General features: G+C 39.0%; 4 protein-coding genes across 4 annotated transcripts; all 4 read right to left on the bottom strand.

Annotated features, from left to right (window-relative positions):
* Positions 1 to 2783: 2783 nt before the first annotated feature.
* On the bottom strand, positions 2784 to 3719 carry LOC123033361 (olfactory receptor 10A7-like). The gene has a single exon (XM_044449965.1). It carries the CDS (start codon positions 3717 to 3719, stop codon positions 2784 to 2786), a length of 936 nt encoding a protein of 311 aa, XP_044305900.1.
* Positions 3720 to 8398: 4679 nt separating this feature from the next.
* On the bottom strand, positions 8399 to 9349 carry LOC123033360 (olfactory receptor 6F1-like). Its single transcript, XM_044449964.1, has one exon. It carries the CDS (start codon positions 9347 to 9349, stop codon positions 8399 to 8401), a length of 951 nt encoding a protein of 316 aa, XP_044305899.1.
* A 1918-nt stretch (positions 9350 to 11267) lies between these two features.
* Positions 11268 to 12224, bottom strand: LOC123033359 (olfactory receptor 6F1-like). Its single transcript, XM_044449963.1, has one exon. The coding sequence runs from the start codon at positions 12222 to 12224 to the stop codon at positions 11268 to 11270; it is 957 nt and encodes a 318-aa protein (XP_044305898.1).
* An 8675-nt stretch (positions 12225 to 20899) lies between these two features.
* Positions 20900 to 21832, bottom strand: LOC123033358 (olfactory receptor 10A7-like). The gene has a single exon (XM_044449961.1). It carries the CDS (start codon positions 21830 to 21832, stop codon positions 20900 to 20902), a length of 933 nt encoding a protein of 310 aa, XP_044305896.1.
* Between the last annotated feature and the right edge of the window lie 835 nt (positions 21833 to 22667).

The raw sequence follows: 22667 nt of genomic DNA, 5'->3' as shown, positions 1-22667 counted from the left end.
AATAGATTTGGCTGCAACTATTGGGAGGTATAGAAATGTAATTATTTAAAAATACAAGAGGCAGTTTTGTTCTGAAGAAAGCATGGTGGAATATAGGCAGATGCAAATCCTAATTTGTTCCAGATACAAGTGGTGACATTCAGTGGGAACAACTGTGACTAGACCCACATGGTTATGACAATCGTGATGCTAAGGTGCGTTAATGTTTGTTAGCCACTCTTTAACTTACTGTATATAACCATAGGCCAGCAAATGTGGAAAACAAAACAGTGGCCCACATAATGGAAATGTTCAGCATACTTTCTAGTCCCCAAGAAAGGAGATGCAAAGGAGTTCAGCAACTGTAGGACCATTGCATTAATTGGATCCTACAGTTGCCAAATTGACCCAACACTTGCCCTGGAAGCAAAAATGAGAAGACTGAGATTGTCATACTTAGAACACATCATGAGAGCTGAGACTCACTGAAGAAGACAATCATGCTAGGGAAAGTCATAAGGAAAAGTAGAGGAAGGCCAAATATGGGATGAATCAATTTAATAAAGGAAGCCACAACCTTGAATTTACAGGAGCTGAGTGGGGCTGACAGACAAGACATTCTGGAGACGACTTGACAGCATGAAACAACAATGAAGGATGTCTCCATATCAGTGTCCCTGCATTTCAGGAAGCAAACTTTTCCATTGTAGCAACTTTGTCAGCCTCTACAAACCATGAATTCTGTCTAGAACCTTTGCACATATGAATTTTCATATGTATTCCTCCAAATATTAAAGTATAAACATTTTTGACTTGATAGCATGTAACAACAACAATATATAACCTATCAGTTTATTCTCATGAATGGAGAATCTGGATTGGAGGCAAGAATCTGTTATATTTTCTCAGCTCAGCTCCCTGGACTTCAGCCTGTGTACATAACCTGCGGTCTTTGCAAACTTTGCCACAGACCCTGCTAGTGTAACTGAGTCTTCACAAACCCAATCTCATTTCTTCTATATAGGATAGATTATTTATTTTTTCAAAATCTACAAAGTATTACTTCCCATCATTATTAAGCACCTACTTGACTTGATCATGTTCCATTCAGATTGCAGACCTAAGACCTATGGAGGGACAAAATTCTGACCGGGGGTTTATTGCATTTCTAAATACGGGTAGAATTTGGCTCACAGAATATTCCATGAGGCCAGCCTTTTTTTTTTCCTTGTTATGGTGGCAAACTGCCCTGAGATCACCTATCAGCCATGTTATGCATAAACTTGGTAAACAAACAAACTACAGATGACCAGCTTTCCACATGAACAGCAGCAGTGCAAATGCCTTCATGTGTTGCCTGAAGATAACAGGTTGTTTTTATTCTGTATTATAGCACTGAGATGTGTCACTTTAAAGCACAGGTTGAGAACCAGTGGCCCATGTGATGCCCCAAAGTTGTGACCTGACACAAGTGCTCAGGAACTCAAAGCCCCCACAAGCCCACCACTCAGTTTGGTCTGGGATGAGTGGGATTGTGAAGGAAAGGAAGGAGATGAGAATGGTCTTTCTCTCATGTCTTTCTCCCCAGCAGAACTGAAAGATGAGGAGTGCGCCAGTGGGACAGAAAAAAGGTGCATGGGGGCAGCAATCCTCCTTGGCCTTCCTTCACTGGGAAGGCCCAGGGAAAACAAGAGCAGCAGGAGAAGTCTGCATGGCAAGATATCAGGACAGAGGGAGGGAAAATTTAAAGTCTCCCTATCCCAGCTCACTGAAATGGGTGTGTCTGTCTGTCTGAGCACATCTGTATGTATCTATATGTCAGCCAGTCAGTGTTTCTCTGTTGAGGAACCTGGCTGTGTATACGGTGACCTGATTTCAGCCATTGGTACATCAGTATTTGTTTCCTTGCTACTGATTCTGGTTTGTTGGTCCTGCTTTCCATGGTATATAATATCTGTGCAGCCTTATGCCATTTTTAGGATACCAGACTAGGGCAGCAGTACTTGTGTTTGGATTAATTTCTAATCCTGAGTCAGCTACATTCTTAAAGTTTTTAAATGTATATTATCATACCAAGAAAGAAGAAGAATTAATCAATTGTGGCACTTCAGATATTGTGACAGTAGAAATGAAAACCTGACTATATACAGTAGGTTTCATAACTACAGCAATTTCTTTTACAAAAGGATTTTAAAACTGCCTTTGTTTTGTCTGAGCCATTGCTTCTAAACCAAGGGTGGGAAACATGTGAACCTCCAGATGTTGTTGAACTGCAGAACAGCAGTTCAAGAACAGCAACATCTGGAGGGCAACATCTCTACACATTCAGCCCATGAACTATGCTTTCAATATTGGTAACTTGGGATGAATTGTTTGACCTCAATGTCCATTATACATGGTGGGAATGGGGATGCAAAATTTCATTCTGGTTTTTGTTATTTTTGACTGGCTGTTTCACATTGCAGTTTAACACAAAGGATGTAATATAATAGATATATAACACATGTGAATGTAACACAAGGCAGATATATGCATTCAAATGTCATGAGTTTGGTTTCTTTGTTCTGCTTAACTAATTGTAGCCTTCTAATTATATGGGAACTCAGAACTGCCCATTCTGTGGTTTTTGGGCATGCAGCTTCTGATTGCAAGTCTGTGACCTTCATTGTCAAGACCAATTTGCCCATAAAAATAGTATTCAACATAATCATGAAAAAATTCTACATAAAATATTAACATTATTTATTGCTTTGAAAGTAGTAATAGCAATAACACATTTTAGTCACCCCCAGAAAAGTTACAACTCAGGCCATCATGTGAACATTGGTTCCCATGCAATTTTTTTTCCAGTTACCCATCATTTTCCTCAAGGCTCTCTGTACCTCTTTGTTCCTGATGCTATAGATAGCAGGATTCAACATGGGCGTGATGGTTGTATATATCAGAGCAAGCATTTTGCCCTTGTCCTCTGAGAAGATATATTGGGGCTTTATGTAAATAAAGCTGCTGGTCCCATAATATAATATCACCACCATGATGTGAGAAGAGCAAGTGGAGAATGTTTTCCATCTGCCCTCATCAGAAGTCTTTGCTAGAATGGAAGAAATTATTAGGATATAGGAGACAAGGATAAGAATAAAAGGAATGACTATAACCAGAACAGTGGCTGATAACAACTGAATCTCAAACATGGAAGTATTGATACAAGAAAGTTTAATCAATGGAGGAATATCACAAAAGAAATAATCAATCTTATTGGAAGCACAGAATGGCAAAGTGAACACCCAAATAGTTTGCACTAAAGAGACTAGATTTCCACCAACAACTGAAAGCAAAGAAAATGAAAGGCACACTCTCCTATTCATATGAATCAGATATTGCAGCGGGTTGAATATAGCCATGTAACGATCATATGCCATGACTGCTAAAAGAATACACTCTGCAGACCCCAGGAAAAGCAAGAAGTACATCTGGGTGGCACAGCCAACATAGGAGATGCTGCTGTCTTCTATCAATACATTCAGCAACATCTTAGGGATGGTGACAGAAGAATAGCACATGTCCAGGACTGATAAGACCCTGAGGAAGAAATACATTGGAGTATGAAGGGAGCGATTTGTCAAGGTGACAACAATGATGAGATAATTCCCAGCCAGGGTGAAGAGATAAATTAGGAGAAAAACACAGAAAGTCAACCCCTGCAGTTCGGGCCTTCCATCCAGTTGCAAGAAGACAAACATGGTCACTTTGGAGATGTTCCTTGGCAGTTCTTCCATGTGTTTTCCCCACTAACTATAGGAAAAGTTCATCTGTTGCCATGCAGATAAATGATGCACTATTTTGCACCTGCTGCAGAAATAATTAGACAAGTAACTTTGGCATAAATATATACTGCACAAGTCTCCAAGTTAAATTACTCTAAGGCACTTATTGTTCCCATCAAAATGAGTCATTCATTGATTCATTCATTGATTCATTCATTATATCATCTAATTAACCAAAACAGACTCTGGGCAGTTCAGAAATTATTCAGAATCAGCAGCTGTTTGAAGGTTGGTTTGAAATCCTTTATTTCGGCAAGGGGCGGCATAGAAATGTTCTAATAATAATAATAATAATAATATTTCAGCAGCAAAGAGGCACAACTCTCAGTGCACAGCCTGGGCATCCTCTTTCCTCCCCTGCATCTCACCTCCCACACACCACTGGAATGTCATCCAGAGGGTCAACCCTCCAGAATTTATTTGGAGAGTTCTAGGGAAGATGAGGAGGCACCATAATGGGAAGGAAACACATTCACTTAACATCTCAATGCAGACTTTCCAATGTGCATTTTCGGGTCCTAACAATAACCAGAAGACTCTGCTGGCTGCTGAAAATTATACATTTCTGAAGTTTTAATTCAAATTGGGAAAAATGTGTGCAAGAACTATGGAATGTATATGGAGAGAGGGAGGCATGATTATACTGAAAAAATATGCACAACATAATTGATTAAATTGAAGAGTGCACCTGCTAGAAATTATTGTTACATTTAGAAAAAGGGATACTAAGTACAGTTTCTAAGGTATGTATATAAACACGAGTAAACATTCATGTGGACTTACGAAGGGTTGGGGAAGAATTAGAGTTTGATGTGGAACTAGGGAGGAACTAACATAGAACTGGGCAAATTAGAGACTGAATGAAATCAAGCTTCCTAACTTTTCTCTTCCCTACCTATAATACCCTTTTCTTCAGTACTCATGCTCAACACTTCTTCACAATAACCAGACAGAAGGCCTATAGGGCTATCTTGAGTTTCTTATATATCATTAATGGAGTTTCACCATCCATCCCATATCAGCTATTTTACAATAAGTTGCAGTTTACTAAGGTGTTGTGCTTATGCTCCAGGTGACTAACACTGGTTCTTTCTCTTCCTTCATGCACATGTATTAACACACACACACAGAGACATACACAGAAGATAGCAACATCCTCCTGCATTTCTGTGGATGCATGTGTGGGAGTTGTGCAGGGGGAGTTGTATTCATTTCATTTTAGAAATTCACATTGTGCCTGCTTGATTATTTTTGGGATATAATTATAGTTTAGTATAGTATGGTCTAGCCTAGTATTACCTATATGATCATCAGGGTGAGCATCTGAGTTAAACGGAAAATAATGCATACACACTCCATTATACATGAGGTGGTGGGAATGCCGAATGGACAATCTGGAGGTAAACTGCAGTGGTTTCCTGCAGTAAACATTAAAACAATGATTGGAAAAGGATTGTAAGCTCAAGCCTATTTTTGTTGCAAGAAAACTTAGCAATTTAAACACAATTGTACCAATTACAATGTGTGTGCATGCCTTTTACTGTTGTCCATTTAGACCAAAGGTGATTATTGTTGTTGTTGCTTCTGCCATATCTAACCATATCAAACACTGGCATTAACCACTCATAAATCATATGCATGGCAATCTAAAAACACTTTTTGTGTAGTATTTTGTAGTGATCCCATGTACTAGTAAGCATTAATCCAGCCACATCTCTCAATTTACTCTTGAAAAGTTTTAAAAGTTTTATGTTAAAAGTTTTAAAGGACTTTAGAACTTTAAACATAAAGTTTTATGTTTAACAAAAACAACAAAAAAAAAACTCTGCCTCTATTTAAGTTGCTCCATCCATCCATCCATCCATCCATCATAAGATTCCTACCTCCAGTTCCTTCCTGCAGTGTTTCTCATAAGATAAGAACATGGTGCTCTGCCTACTTTGTTTAAATACCCCTCTCTGAGCCCCTGAGACAGCATCTACTGTAGCTCAATATGTTTTGATAAAACCATGTAGGCTTACTTCTTTTTCAGTGGCTGAAAGTTGTTTTAACTATCCATTTATTTTAAAATACATTTTAAAACAAATGTGCGATAGTAGTGTTTTAGAGGAACAAAGTTGCACAAGGACTGTAACTAAATAATATAAATGTACAAAAAGGTGTGGTGATGATTGCAGGGACAGGCCATCAGTAACAGTGGGAAGGAAGCCAGGAGAGGAGAATCTGCCTCGTCTGCCCTCAGTTGCCCAGCAGGAACAGCCATGGATTTGGTCTGTGTGTCAGCCTCTGCCTCTTTTCCATTCCATTTTTATTTGTGCATTTGGTATCTCTTCTACCCATGTTTTATTCTTCTGAGAAACTGAGCAAGAAGTTAGCAGACAGAGGAGAACGGTGCACCATCTTTCAAAATTAAATATATTAAATATTGAATTAAATATTTCAAGAGAAATGTAGGAAAGGGTGTCCAGTGGGTTGTACACAACAGCATGCATATGCAGAATGGAGAAAAGGCACTGAGGGTGGGGGGGTGCACAGGGCAGAGGGATGGGCACAGGAAAGAATGGGGACACACCTGTCAAGGGACATTCCCCATGCATGAATGTGGAATCCAAACATGCCCACTGCAGATTGTGGGCTGCAACACCAAAAACCTGGTGCAGTTACTGTGCGTGCACATACACACATACACACACAGGAGGGTGAGCTCTGAAGACAAATCTTACAAATCTTTAAAGCAGCAAACCTTTTCTTTGTATGCATTCAAAAACATCACAATACATATTGTGGTTCAGAGAAGTTGCTACAGGGGAAGTTCTGGTGGAGATGTAAGGCACATGAGCCACATGCTCACCACATTAGACATTTTCCAATAGAGCAGAACTGGCTAAGAGGACAATTTCCACCCAAAGGTATCCACACTGGGGCAAGGCTGAAGAAGGCAGTGACACTTTGGCAAATTCACTGAGTTTTACAAGGATTCAGATGTACAGGATGGTGCTCAAGAGAAGGCCCTGGGGTACCCATTTATCATGGAAGCCAAAGAAAAGTGAAGCAGAACATGTCAGAACAATGGTCCAACCAGCTAGGTTGATTCAAGTGAAATGAATCAACACTTCCAATATGTCAGATGTTCTAATGGAAGTGTTTAACAGGAGAGTATAGCGAAGTCTTCCTATGGTAGTTTGAGAATATCTTGGAATTGCAGAACCAGGAGAATGTACACTTGGATCCACATGGAAGAGGCATGCTTAGTCCTCAGCAGTTCATTGGCAGAACACCCAGGTACTCCTCTAACAGAGACAAATACAACAGTGCTGCCAGGTAGGCAGTATACCAAACTGTCTACAAGCTTCCAGAGCATAGGCGGAGGTTTTTATAAGCTGTGGGTCATGTACACAGTTTCAAGGCAGCAATGAGATTCTGAAAGGGTGAGAAGTTAGGAGAATGGGGAATAATACAGAGACACTGAGAAATCCTTATAGGCATCGGAAAAACACCATGACCCATTGAAGGCTTGAGTAACAGATAACAAGTAAAACAATCAGGAGTTACAGAAATCTAATGAGTTTTGCAATCAGAGATACAGAATTCCTTAAGACAAAACATGAGCTGCCTTAAGACAAAGCATGAGTTGGCAAGGTATTTTTACATTGCAAAGGAAGCGCAGCTGCCCCAATCTTGCAACATTTTTTCAATTCCGTTTCAGTTGGACAATCAGGAGCTGAGAATGAGTAGATGATTTCCATACCTTGGGGCTGTTTTTCCTTCTCCCAGGGAAGGAACCAGAAAAGAAAAACCCTACAGGAGGGAAAGGAGAATAAGGGCAGTGCTGCCAGATTTTATATTAGAGGACTCTCAAAAGCATACATTTTATTTGAGGATTTATTTGAACTTTCCCAACAGTAGCTTCCTACTATACACCTTTCTCTAAGTATTGGTTGAATTTCTATGACAGTACTCATTTATTTATATAAAATGTCTTTATTTCTGTAAATAATGCTGAGACTTCTCTTCAGCAGACATTCCTGCAGTTGACAAGAACAAGATCCTGTACAATACAAAATACAGTCTTTCTTTTTTAAGTCCATGCATCTTTTGAGGGTTTTGTTTGTTTGCTTAAACCCTAATGCATTAAAAATCCTGGGAAATGGAACAAAGGCATATTTTCCTGAAACCAGAACATTTAAGCCTCCCAGAAGGGCAATCCTTGGGGTGGATCCTCATGGAGCACAGTTCTGCTTGCAAACAAGGTGCATGTTCCCAATGCACCATTCTTCTTTTTGAAATCCCCCCTCACTCTATGTGTGTGAGTGTGTTCATGCAACTTCAGTCATGGCTGGGCAGAGGCACATATAAACAACTCTATCCCCAAAACTGTACAGGACTTTTTGTAGTAGTTTTATTTATTCATTTACTTGTCATACACTTTCTCACAGTGGAATGAAGAGAAACCCAGGTTGCAAATGAGAATGGGATTGAGGCAAGCCCAGCTTCAAGTTCAGAGAATCTCAATGTGTTCAGGTTGCTCCAGATGCAGTAGAAATCTCATAGAAGCATTTACTGTTATGCTGTCTCTAATATTACTGAGAATCACACTACCTTCCTACATACATCTTTCCCTTACCAAAGGCTTTGATAAGGGCATCTTTCACCTGTTTATTTCTCAAGCTGTATATGATGGGGTTGGCTAAGGGTGTCAAAGTGGTATAAAACAGAGAGCATATTTTGTTTAAATCGCTGTCTGTTTGGGGCAGGACATACACCATAATCAGGGTCCCATAGAAAAGGGTCACCACAAGAAGGTGAGAGGAACAGGTGGAAAATGCTTTCTGTCTGTCCTTGGCAGATGGCATCCTCAGGATGGTGGCAATGATGAAAACATAAGATAGCAGGGTGAACAGAAATGGCGAGAAGGTATCTATAATGGATATTATGAAGACTGTCAACATCACCCCTTTGATGTCTGTGCAGGAGAGATGAACCACTGGGCTGAAATCACAGAAAAAGTGGTTGATTTCCTTGGGGCCACAGAAAGTCAGCCCGGACACCAACACCACAAGCACAGTCAGAACAATGACAGGACATAACCAAGAAGCTGCTACCAACTGGATGGTCATTTTGGCATTCATCATTATAGCATAATGCAAGGGCTTGCATATAGCTAGGTACCGATCATAAGCCATCACAGCCAATAGATAACATTCTGCAGTTGCCAAGAAACTAAAGCAATATAGTTGTATAATACAGCCATTGAATGTCACAGCCTTGTTTCCACTGAAGATATTGGCGAGCATCCTGGGCAATATGGTTGAGCTGTAGCACATCTCCAGGAAGGACAAGTTTCCCAAGAAGAGGTACATGGAAGTCTGAAGGCTTCTATCAGTCACAACTAAGGCAACAATGGTCATGTTCCCAGCTAAAGTCATAATATAGACAAAGAAAAACAGCAAGAAGAGTGGGATCCAGAGTTCAGGAGGATGTTCAAATCCCAGCAAGATGAATTCAGTTATGGTGGTTTGGTTTTCCTTGTTGGTGTTCTCTATCATATTGTTCTAGAATAATAGAGTGCATAGTCACTTTGAGATAAACTGCCTGTACTGACACATATCTTTGAATGACACAGTTAATTCTGACTGCCACAGAACAACTGCACATAGAGCAAAATTAACCTTCTCAATGAAAGAATTCTTTTTAAAAGGTTGTCTGCTTCAGAGATCCAAATTTCATAACCACAGAACCCAGCAGTGGCATATATCTTCTCAAGCTGCATATCTCACACATTTTTTCATAATTACAGCATTTAGGGAAAGGGCACATCTGGAATTGATGGGGAGATGCAGAATGAAATGGTTAAAGGAAGTGGATGTTGATGAACAAGTTATGGATCTGATGTGGGAAAGATAGCTGCATTAAGTGTGTAGAGCACAGATTTTTAGCTTCTCTTTCCTCTTTGAAGATGTATTTTCAGTAAAAGCTATTATATTTTTGAGACACTGTAATCAAGCAGACCAATTCAGAAAAGCCATTTGGGCCTCAAACAGTAGAAAAGGAGGGGAGGGGGGTTTCATTTCAGTTTGGATTCAATTTGCACATGGGCAGAGGCTACTTCCATTTATTGTAGGGAATTGTGATCCATGCTGCTTGCATACTTGCCAAGCTTTAGTGAAGGACTACGTTTCTCATCCTTTGGTCTGCATCTGTAGGAAAGCAAGAAGTGTGGAAGTTGGACTCATGACAGGCTTCTTAAATTTCATTAATGACTTCATTAAAGTCTCAAAAATTCAGTAAAGAAGCTCAGCCTGTTTCTAAAATCCCCCCTCCCCCTGTTTTTGAAAATTAGACAAGCTCTTCATGCATGCTTTACAGTAGCTGAAGGGAAGGCTAGGAGTCTCATTTGGAGAAGTCCACACAGATTATATTTTCCTGCAGATTCCAGAGGATTAGTAAGAGCATTGCCAGCTTTAATAGTGCCTGAAGGCTCTATTGAAGAAAGACCGCATTCACCGCCACCACCACCACTGTTCCCCAAGACACATGCACGCACATAACTGACAGATAGCACTTTCAAGCAGTCCTTGTCCATACTTTTCTTTCCAAAAAAGAACCAGCACCATACCTTTTGTTTGAATAGTTGCTGGCCCTTCAAGAAATGCCCATGTGGGAGTTTTCTCAAAAGAACATGTGGACAGTTCTTTTAAACATCACCAAGTTAAAATCTGAACCATAATGTGCCACCATTTCTTACCCTTCATCATCTTCAAAATAGGGAAGAATTCTACAGTGGAATAGCCAGAAGGACCTCAGTGCAAATCACTTACTCTTACTGATCTGATGAGAAATAGCTGAGCTTTCACTGTGAAGTAACATAACTATTAACTTTTAGCTGGACCGTTAGTGAAGTACTGAGTGATTTCAGTGTCGGATTTTATATATGGCTTTCTCTCATCCTCTAAGGAGGAAAATATCCCCTTGAGTTATTGCTTAAGAAAGGCTTGCTCACATGAAGAATCAGTTAATGAATTGAAGTAGTTAGATAAAAATTAGAGAATACCCACTGAATATCTGCTAAGTGGATGTTTCTCAATCTAGGTTAGACTTGTTGTCAAATCTTTGGGGGTTATGCTTGCAAACAAGGTGCATGTTCCCCATATACCATTTTTCTTTGTGTGTGTGTGCATGCAAATTCAGACATGGTGGGGCAGAGGCACAACTCTACCCTGAAACTACTCGCCAAAAGTGCACAGGGCTTTGTTAGTGGTTTATTTACTTATTTATTTATTTTTCATACACTTTCTCACAGTGGAATGAAGAGAAACCCAAGTTGCAAGTTAGAATGGAACTGAGACAAGCCAAATGTGAAATGGAATTTGGAGAATCTCAATGAGTTCATCTTGCTCCAGATGAAGCAGAGATTTTATAGACACCCTTACTGTTATGCTATCTCTAATCTTACTGAGAATCACACTACCTTCCTACATACATCTTTCCCTTACCAAAGGCTCTGATAAGGGCATCTTTCACCTGTTTATTTCTCAAGCTGTATATGATGGGATTGGCTAAGGGTGTCAAAATGGTATAAAACAAAGAACATATTTTGTTTAGATCCCTGAATCTGTCTGTTTGGGGCAGGGCATAAACCGTAATCAGGGTCCCATAGAAAAGGGTCACCACAGTAAGGTGAGAGGAACAGGTGGAAAATGCTTTCTGTCTGTCCTTGGCAGATGGCATCCTCAGGATGGTGGCAATGATGAAAACATAAGATAACATGGTGAACAGGAATGGGGGGAAGGTATCCACAATGGCCATTAGGAAGATTGTCAACAGCACCCCTTTGATGTCTGTGCAGGAGAGATGAATCACTGGGCTGAGATCACAGAAAAAGTGGTTGATTTCCTTGGGGCCACAGAAAGTCAGCCCGGACACCAACACCACAAGCACAGTCAGAACAATGACAGGACATAACCAAGAAGCTGCTACCAACTGGATGGTCATTTTGGCATTCATCATTATAGCATAATGCAAGGGCTTGCATATAGCTAGGTACCGATCATAAGCCATCACAGCCAATAGATAACATTCTGCAGTTGCCAGGAAACTAAAGCAATATAATTGTATAATACAGCCATTGAATGTCACAGCCTTGTTTCCACGGAAGATATTGGCAAGCATCCTGGGCAAGATGGTGGAGGTGTAGCACATCTCCAGGAAGGACAAGTTTCCCAAGAAGATGTACATGGAAGTCTGAAGGCTTCTATCAGTCACAACTAAGGCAACGATGGTCATGTTCCCAGCCAAAGTCATAATATAGACAAAGAAAAACAGCAAGAAGAGTGGGATCCAGAGTTCAGGAGGATGTTCGAATCCCAGCAAGATGAATTCAGTTATGGTGGTTTGGTTTTCCTTGCTGGTGTTCTCCACCATATTGTTCTAGAATAATAGAGTGCATAGTCACTTTGAGAAAAACTGCCTGTACTGACACATATCTTTGAATACCACAGTTAATTCTGACTGCCACAGAACAACTGCACATAAAGCAAAATTAACTTTCTTTCAAGGTTGCCTGCTTCAAAGATCCAAATTGCGTAACCACAAAACCCACCAGTGGCATATATCTTCTCAAGCTGCATATCTCACACATCTTTTCATAATTACAGCATTACAGACAGGGCATATCTGGAACTGATGGGGAGATGCGGAATGAATTGGTAAAGGAGGTGGATGTTGGTGAACAAGTTATGGATCTGATGTGGGAAAGATAGCTGCTTTCCATGTATAGAGCACTCCAGGGCAGCTTTTCAAATGTTTAGCTTCTCTTTGCTCTGCAGCAGTAAAATCTTAGATATATTTTCTGTCAGAGCTACTATATTTTTGAGACACCCTGAAACCCATCTGCATTATGTGTCATAGTATTTGCTCCTCCTAGTGATTTTAAAGCTGATATATTGTGCAGATCTGAAGTGGATTCTTTTCAAGTGTTTTATCTTATTTGGGAATTGTGCTGCACAGAAGGTCTTGTGCATAATAACATAATATCAATCATGCACAGAGTTAGTACTATGCCAGCAGTGAAAGAATATGGGACCTTGAACTATCATGATAATGCTGAGAAACAGATGATTTAGTTCACCATGAAAAAAGAGGGAGAGACAGTTAAAAAAGAAGTCTCTCTCTGTGTGTGTGTGTGTGTGTGTGTGTGTGTGTGTGTGTGAGAGAGAGAGAGAGAGAGAGAGAGAGAGAGAGAGAGAGAGAGAGAGAGAGAGAGAGAGGGAGAGGGAGCATCCATGTACGCATGCAGGAAAGCTAGCTACTTGGGAGGTTACAAGCAAGTGAACCCAGAGACTAGTCAACTTTCTAAAAAATACTAATCTCCAGTATCTATTATACAAAGGTACATTCTCTCTGAACATAGGCATTCCATTTTAGCTTTCCTCTGTTAATAGATGGTGATAGGCTAACATCTGGTTCACACATTACCTGGGATCTTTGACTGATGGGGATTGCTGTGTCACAGTCTTTTCTGCCACAACAATGGCATGCAGTTGGAGCTGCATTCTATGCCTATACCCTGTCAGGCACAGAGCTTCATTTTTTAGGATGTTCACCTCAAAGGGACATGTTAACAGGGTTTCTGCATGATCAGGATGTTGGAACAGCTTTTTGGTGGATGGTGTGCCATAGTTCAACATGAAGGCACAAGATATCACCTAGGAAATAGACTTCTGAAGCTATTGACACACTCACCATACAGCAATCACTGGAAGGTAGATGATGTCATTCATTGCCTTATCCTTTTTTCCTGAAAACCTTTGGAATACCCATTTCCAGACTCTTAAAACTCTAGCCACTGTTTATGATGACTTGACACCAAATCAGTTTGTGCAAACCAAGTCCTGTTACTTCTTTCCTTTGCATTGTTTTGGAGTGTAAATGCTTGGAGGTCCTTTGTTGCAGAGGTGAGAATAGAAATATAACTAGGAGTGTGGAATCATTGTGTCCTAACACAGGTTTATGTAGGTTTTATCTGGGGAAAAATTGTAATACCATTCATCCCAACCCACAAGGGAATGGAACATCTTTGTAAAGCCCCAAAGGCTGTTTTAACACTGCCACTGTGCTTTACCACCAGGAAAATGGATATAGTCTCAAAGGAGAGAGCCGCAGTGGCTAGACAGTGGGTTCCAAAGACCATGGAACATGTTTCTGGGATGACAGAAATAGAGACGGATGAACATTCCATTTTAAAGTGAAAACTCAGGAGATTTCCCCAGTTCTGCCATGGCTTATTTGGTTACATTTCCCCCTGTTGGTGTCAGCTCAGCAAATTAAGCCAAAATGAGGAAGTTGGATTTTAGGGGCAGCAAATATATGCAAAATGATCCAATATGCAGATTTTAATTTTTATTTTAATGGCAGCAATTTGTGCATTCTTGTACCATGGAATTTGTGTAACTGAGTTGCATTTGCTACCCTAGTCTTTCACAATAGTACATTTCAACTGCCATAGTTTTACTAAAGATATACCTTTGCGGATGAGGCAGGAGTATAGACCATTTTGAGATCAGGGCAAGGGTTAGGGTTATGAAGCAGCAGATCTAATATGTGATAAAGATGCTGCTATCCCTTCTGCTGAGTTGTCCCTTCCAGAAGCACTAATTTGAGCTATTTTTCTGGTGTTGCACAGCAGGTAGATTACCTGGTGGATTAGAGATTGCTCATTTGGCTTAAGAATTATTGGAGACACATGATAGACACATAATTTCTAAATGTTTTAGGACTTACTTGGAGTCTAGACCCATAATTAGTTCTGTGTAATGTAAACCAGAATAGTACTTTTAATTTGCAGAAACCACTGATTAAGTATGTATTGATAACTGTTAAAATTTATGCTCTGACATTTGGAAACACTCTGAAACACATCAATTCAAGAATGGCTATTGAAATATTACATAGTTTTGAACATACCATTGGATGCTATTCACAAAGCATATACATAATACAGCAGATACAAGAATAAATTTTCACAGCATATTAAAATATGTATTTGTATATTTAGCATTTTTATAATGCTTTAATTTGTATTATGGTTACAGAGTGCCTGACAGACATTGACTCTAGTGATTTCTCCACTCTTTTCATTATTTCATTATTTATTTTATTATTCAGATTTTGGGCTGGGCTGGGCTGGGCTGGGCTGGGCTTGGGCTTGGGCTTGGGCTTGGGCTTGGGCTTGGGCTTGGGCTTGGGCTTGTTCTGTTTTGGGTCAAGGCTAGAATTTAAAGTCAATTGTCATCAGATAGCATTCCATTATAATGCAATATAGGCTTCAATTTTTTTTTTAAATTTATTGCTTCCAAAATGTATGAACCACAATTTCATGTTCAAGGTAGGCATACTAAAGTTGACACACTAATTTCTTGCCACTAATTTCTCCAAATTTTTACCAATTGCATAAAATTACATGGATACAATTAGCCCAAAGCTGGCTAATTCAGACAAGGCAGGGTGGGTGATATAAACAAAAAGGATTTACAGACTTTTGGTAATATTAAAACCACTTACTGCATAAACTCCAATATTCCTGATGTTAGTCTTCATCACAAAGAGGCTCTGGTTCCATCACAGAAGCAGAGATTGCCATGCATACCAGTTTAGGCTACTCTCTAAGTATAACCTCAGACTCTTACAGAACTCTTAAGTTCTTACGGAAGTATTACTTTCCAAATATGTTTCTTCAGGACATCTTTGACCTCCTTGTTTCTCAGACTGTATATTAGGGGATTAACTAGGGGGGTCAGTACTGTATAAAGCACAGAACAAACTTTGTTTAGAGTACTCCGTGATCTGTTTTGTTGGCAGTGCATACACTGTTTAATGTTCCATAGATAAGTGTAACAACTATGAGATGGGATGAACAGGTTGAGAATGCCTTCTTCTTTCCAGCAGTGGATGGGATTTTCAAGATGATGGATATGATACGCACATAGGATGCCATTATTTAAAAAAATGGGGGCCATGTGAACAATGAAGAGAGGATTGAAGCCACCAGTTCTATTTTCCTTGTTTCATTGCAGGCAATTTTCATGAAAGGTGCAAGATCACAGAAGAAATGATCTATTTTCCTGGGGCCACAAAATGTTAATCTTGCCATTAGGTACAACATTACAGACATGGCCAGGAACTCAGTAATCCAGCAGACACTTGCTAGACTAAGACAGAGTCTTTTTTCATAATTGTAGCATAGTGCAGTGGCTTGCATATTGCCAAATACCAATCCTATGGCATAACAAGTAAGAGACAACATTCCACGCATGCCAGAGAAGCAAAGATATAGAATTGCACTGTGCACCCCCAAACTGAAATAATTCAATTTCCTGTGATGAAGCTGGCAAGGGCCCTCGGCAGAATGGTAGAAGCATAGCAAATCTCCAAACAAGATAAATTCCCCAGGAAGAAATACATGGGTGTGTGAAGTTGAGAATCAGCTATGGCCAGGACAAGGATGAGGATATTGCCTGCCATGGTAAAAATGTAGATCAGAAAAAACAAAAAGTAGAACAGAATCAGTAGTTCCTGAAAATCCCCAAAATCCAAGAGGATAAATTCAGTGATGTATGTTTCATTTCTCCATTCTGCTTTCTTCTGTTTTTCTCCATTTTTTTCTCCATTCCTCTATCTAGAAAGAAGTTGGCATGAGATATCAAATGAAATGTTTTTAAAATTATTTTGAATTTTATCTACTGCTTCATTCCCAAAGGTCCTGACTGGATGAAATTAAAACCAACAATGGTCAAAATGAACTAAAAAGAAGTCCATAAAATGAAACCGGACTTTAATTGTATTTTGTATTATTCTGTATCATATTTAATTATTTATGTGAGCTGTCTCAAGGCTATAAGCGATGGGACAGCATACAAAATTTCTAAATAAATAAATAAATAAATAAATAAATAAATAAATAAATAAATAAATAATATGATTAAACTTAACTTTTAAAGACTGGAGACACAATCCTATGCATGTTTAGACAGAAAACGCACAGCATGCTCCAGCCAGCCATGTTGTGTGAATATATGCACCCTTAGAAATGATATATAGTGAGTCTTACGAATAAGTGAGCACATGCAGTATTAACATATATTTGGCTTCACTTCATTAAACAGAAGAACATACCCACTCGAATGCCTGACCATGTGCATGGGTGCCTCTGGGGACAAAACTTGCACATTCCCAAACTTGCAATTATGTTTGAAATGTATGCATGGGGTTGGAGAGTCCATCCATCCGTTGACATTTATTTATTTAAAACTTTTCTAGACCATCCCTTAGCATGGTCTCAGGATGGTTTAACAACAAGACAATGTAAAATGAAACACAGCATGCAAATAAAATTTCCAAACAACAATAAAGCCCCTATGAAAACAATCAAATCTTCAAACATTGGGAAAATAAAATGCTTCAGGGTAAGTACACTCTTTGGTGATTTTTTTAAAAGTGCGCCAAATTGTGTCCCTTTTTTACTACAACAAATGTTCACATCCAAAAATGAGAAAGTAGCAAGCTGAAGATGGAAATGGAAGCAATTTGATAAGTTTAAGCCTGACTGATTCCGTGATCCATCTCTATAATTCCTGATTTGTATGAATCACTCAAATTATATTGTAGGTCATACCTATTGTCCTATATTTTACATTGTTTAGCAATAATTGGGTTGGAGACAGATAATGTGCAACTTACTAGAGTACACTCTTAAACATATGTATTCAGAAATAAACCCAGTTCAGTTCTTTCAGACTTTCTACAAGTTAAATCAGCATAGATTTCAGTTATGCCCTAACTGTGCCCTAGTCTGGTTTATCCATTAAAAACAAGCATCCGATTTTATGTTAAATATTTCTGCATCACCTTTAAGGGCTGGCTATATAACCTCTTATGGCAGTCAACACAGTAACCTATTCCAGCCTAAACTGTATATAATCCCCAATAAAATTGTATCATGTACATATAAAATGGAAGGGGACTACAAGTAATCACAAAATCATGCCATCTAAACCCAATGATAAAATAATGATAGCAGGAATAATTCAAAGTTTTTATTTAAAAACTCTGAGACAGTTCCAGTTTGGGAGAATCCTCTGTCCTCAATTCTCTGATCTCAACCAAATCTCTCTGATTTCCTCTGCACTCCTTCCATCCTGCAAAACACCTCAATGACTATGTAAGCATTTCGCTGCAGAGCATGAGAGAGGAGGCTGAGATGCCACCAGGATACTCCAGTTATGACAACACCAGCTTCCTCCTTTCCCCACATTCCAAAACAACCACAGAATCCCATTTCCAAGTTTTTTCTTGCAAGCTCGAAGAAGCAGCCAGCACAGTTTTTCCCATGCTGGATGTAAGGAGGGGTGAGGGTACTCTAAGCTGGAAGATACCACTATGAGGTCAGAGTGATCTTTGGACCTGGGCATCCAAAATTCCCATGGCAACCTAGATTCTGCCTAGCAGCCATAGGATTGTGCTGCCCACCATTAGAAGCAAAGGTCAGCAGCCATGTCTTTAAAACACTTTAACAATCTAGAAAAAAAACACAAAATGTACCATACAGTACACATGTACCAGGGGGAGGAAGGGGGGAGGGAAATTAGTTCCTATTAACATGTTCTACAAAGTTTTCAATACATTATAGATAATATTAACATTGACAAATTTATAATCTTTCAGATTTCTCCCTGAAAATGTGTTTTCAAGTACATTGTGGAAACCAGGTTCATCCTTTAATAATCAAGGGGAATTTTGACTCAGATTTAGAAGGACTGCATTCTTCCCCATTCCAATCACCATCACACCAGTTATTTAATTATCAGGTCTTCAGCCAATACACTTATACATGTATGCCTTGCTCTGAAAAATACTCAGCCAAAACTATGAAGAAAGCCTTTGCAGCATAGAAAATGTAGATGCATCTGGAGACATCTATCTGAGGTTCTACCTGATAAACCCCACTTGTTTCTGATGCTCAATACATGTTGATCATATACTTCCAAAATAATGTGAGGACAATCTAGTAGGTGAAAAGAAATGTTTACAGAGTTCATTACTTTGATCTTCTTTGAATATATTATTCATAATTTTATTATTAGCTGCCCTGAGAAACTTGTTATAAGGAGCGATACAATAGTTGCAGTAAATAAACCTATTGAAATAAATCTAGTGAAAACTGATGACTTGTTCTAAGTATTTTCCAGCATACCTCTTCATTCTTGAACAAATGAGAGATGGTGTCCATGTTAAGCTACACATGACTCACTTAGATCATTTCCCCCCGTTCTCGAGACAAGCTGTGTGCATACTTTCTGTGGCTGCTTCCTCTCCTTCTGAGATGTATAAACATACATGTCCCTCATGAAAAGTTGTGTCTATTTTCTTGTTGAATCAAACCTTCCATGAGGCTGCTACTTATAAGATTTAATTACTGAAAATATAATATTTAAATGCTCTTCAAAATACACGTGTTTCCTCTTTAATAACTTATGGCTGGGTTCACAGATTATAACAAGTGATTCTGTGTGGTTTCTAGGGTGTACTTTTTTCCTGGATGTGTTTGACAGACAATTAAGTGGAGTCTACCCTAGTGTGGTTTTCACCCTCCTTGCTCAGTTCTTCCACTGTTGGCATGTATTCCATCAGCCACTGCACCTGAGACTCTGGGAGCAGGAGGTTGGAGCAGCTCATGCAGAAACTGCTACTCTTTCCAGGGGACTTTGTGCTAGCTGCACGCTAGGACTGTGGAAGTCACAATGCTGGGTTTGGATGATGAGAGGAACTATGGTAAATTGTGGTTTCTAAAAACCAAATGCACCATACTGAAATATCACAGTAGGGTTCAGATGACAAGGCAGACCATCTTGTGCAAGAAAGCACTGTGGCTTGCAAACCTGTATGATGCTCTTCATATCTAAAAAGCAAATCCCATTGAAATTTGTGGGGCTAACTCAAAGGAAACTAGATATAAGAATGCAACTTAACTATTTCTATGGAAATGGTGAGCAGAGGAATATGTAAGCCCTCAATTAAAGCCAAATAAGGTAAATGAGAAAATAATCGCAATTAAAATTTGTATCCAAAACAACTTCCATATTTATAATGCTCTGACTTTGAAATGAAAGAAAGAATTACAATGAAAGAAAGACATTTAGTTAATACTGTGAAGCATGTTACCATGAAACATTTGATGAAGTCTACTATTATGTAAAATTTAAAAACTGTACAGTACAAATTTTACAAAGTTAAGTGCTGAAAATCGACACATTTGCCCTTTTATTCCAAGCTTCAGCTTAGCATATAATCCACCCTTATTTTTCCTTCCAATTTTGGTGAAAGTCACTGATGATTTTCATTCAAGCACAATGACTATGTCTGCCTTTCATTGGCTTGGTGAAACCCTCATACAGAGAAGCTCTTAGATAATGCTAAGCAAGCTCTGGTATGTGATTTGTATGCCCAAGATGACAAATTTGGTAGAAGGTAGAGAAGAGGGCAACAGTTGAAGAACATGGAATCATACACATCAATTTCATACATCCCCATCTGAAGGATTCCATAACTCTTTATGCCTTGAAATTGTGTAAGCACCAGCCTCCATTTTCCGACATTGAGTACTCATCTTGGTATTTCTTCTTAGGAAATAGTAGTGTCTTATTCTCTGAGCAGTACTTAAAGGTATCTCTGTAATTACAGAAAATATATGATTTTCCCATTCAGCATTCTTCCCCTTCTACAGTCCAAGGAGCTGATGACAACGACAACGATGCTGATGCTAATGACTGTACAACACTATGACACTCTTTGGAGGTTAAACAAGAAAGTCCAAAGTTCACATGCCACTGGAGCAAAAAAGAGGGTTCATTTTTAAAGGTCACCTATAAAGTATCATCTGTCTCATTAATAGCTGCAGGAGTGATCTTAAGTAATTTTTATGAAGGTACAAATTATTTAGGACAGAGGTATATAGAATATAAATCCCATGAAATATTTTGCTACTTATTAATCAGAGTACTCCATGTGTGTGTTTTGACTTGAAGAATTTTTGGACATTGTCATCAACATATTTTCTTTCTGATCAGCCTAATTAAGGCTCCTTTTACCTCTTTGTTGCGCAGGCTGTAGATGAATGGGTTCAACATGGGAGTGAGTATCACATAGGAGAGAGAAAGCAAATGCTTATTTCCTGGGACAGAGCTTGACTTGGGCTGAAGGTGAGTCAGACTAGCTGACCCATAAAATAGAGTCACAACAATAATGTGTGATGAGCAGGTGGAGAAAGCTTTCCATCTCCCCTCAACTGAAGGGATCCTCAAGATGGTACTGATGATATGAATGTAGGAGACCAAGATCAGTGCGAAGGGGCACAGGAGAATGATAAACGTTCCTATGAATGAAAAGAGCTCAAAGCTGTAAGTGTCTGCACAGGCAAGCTGTAAAATTGGTGGAGCATCACAAAAGAAATGAGAAATTTCATTGGATCTGCAGAATGGAAAGCTGAGCAGCCACGTGCTTTGTATACTTGCAACAGGGAATCCTAAGGCCCATACAGCTGTCACCAAGGAAATGCAGAGCTTCCTGTTCATTATGACTGTATAACGCAGAGGATTGCATAAGGCAACAAAACGATCATATGCCATGACTATTAGTATGAAGCATTCCATGACCCCAAAGAAGAAGACACAGTATATCTGTGCCCTGCATCCTAATAAGGAAATGGTCTTTTTATCTGAGAGAAGGTTCACAAGCAGTTTAGGGATGATCGCTGAAACAAATCCAATTTCTGCGAAGGAGAGAATTTGGAGAAAGAAGTACATTGGGGTGTGCAAGTTGCTGTCCAGACCTGTTAGCAAAATGATGAGGAAGTTTCCCAGCACAGTTGTCAGATAGAAGACAAGAAATATGACAAATAGAAGGATCTGGAGTTGGCCCAAGTTGGTAAATCCCAAAAGAATAAACTCATTGACCATCGTCTGATTGTGCCAGATCATCCTTTGAAACTGTTATTAAAAATAAGACTGTAATCTAAGAAATTACAGAGACAAACAGCAATAATTCTTGATTGTCATAACAAGTAAAATCCATTCTTCACAATCAGATCTGCCTTAGTTTAGCCCATAGATAATACTTGATGTTCTTCATGATTCATGAAGTGAAAATAAGCAAGACATTCAGTTTTGAAATGTTCTTTTTCATGTGTTTAATGCATTATAAATAAAGAACAATAAAGGAGACCAAAAAATGTCCAAAAAAATCTTGTCAAAAAAATCTTGACAAAATAGTGCAAGAACAAAAAGATGCCATTATGTTCATGTCACAAAGTGCTCACTATCTATAAATCAGAAAATAAGCAATTTTAACTAATTTCTGAAAAAATGTCAACATTGTCAAATGCTCACACTTGTGCCAGTGTAAGCAGTGTAGTTAATTTAACATGGAAATCCAGACTTTCTGCATAATTGTGGATGAATGAATTCTGTAAATATCCCAAGTAAATACTATGCACCACAGAGAGTAAATCACTCAACTGTAGAGAAATCTGCACGGATTCCAATGAGATTTTTGTGAATCCTGTCTCAGATTCTGTAGTGGATTGACTTTTCCTGAGTTTTCTGCATTTTGTGGTCATGTGGAATTTTTATTTAAAAAAAAAAAGAACTCTCCCAAATTTTATGCATATTTATTCATAGAAAAATATGACCTACTGTATCCTGTGCAGTTTTTCTGCCTTTCACTCCCTTTTCACAAGTTCTGTTTCTAGTTTCCAACTGAAAATTCTTAATGAAACATTCTGAGATCTCCATGTCTGAGCTTCACAGGGATCCC

The sequence above is a fragment of the Varanus komodoensis genome, unplaced genomic scaffold, assembly GCF_004798865.1.
Source record: "Varanus komodoensis strain SLA01 unplaced genomic scaffold, ASM479886v1 scaffold62, whole genome shotgun sequence".
Lineage (NCBI taxonomy): Eukaryota > Metazoa > Chordata > Lepidosauria > Squamata > Varanidae > Varanus > Varanus komodoensis.
The sequence above is the reverse complement of the archived record's forward strand: the minus strand, read 5'-3'. Positions and strand labels throughout refer to the sequence as shown.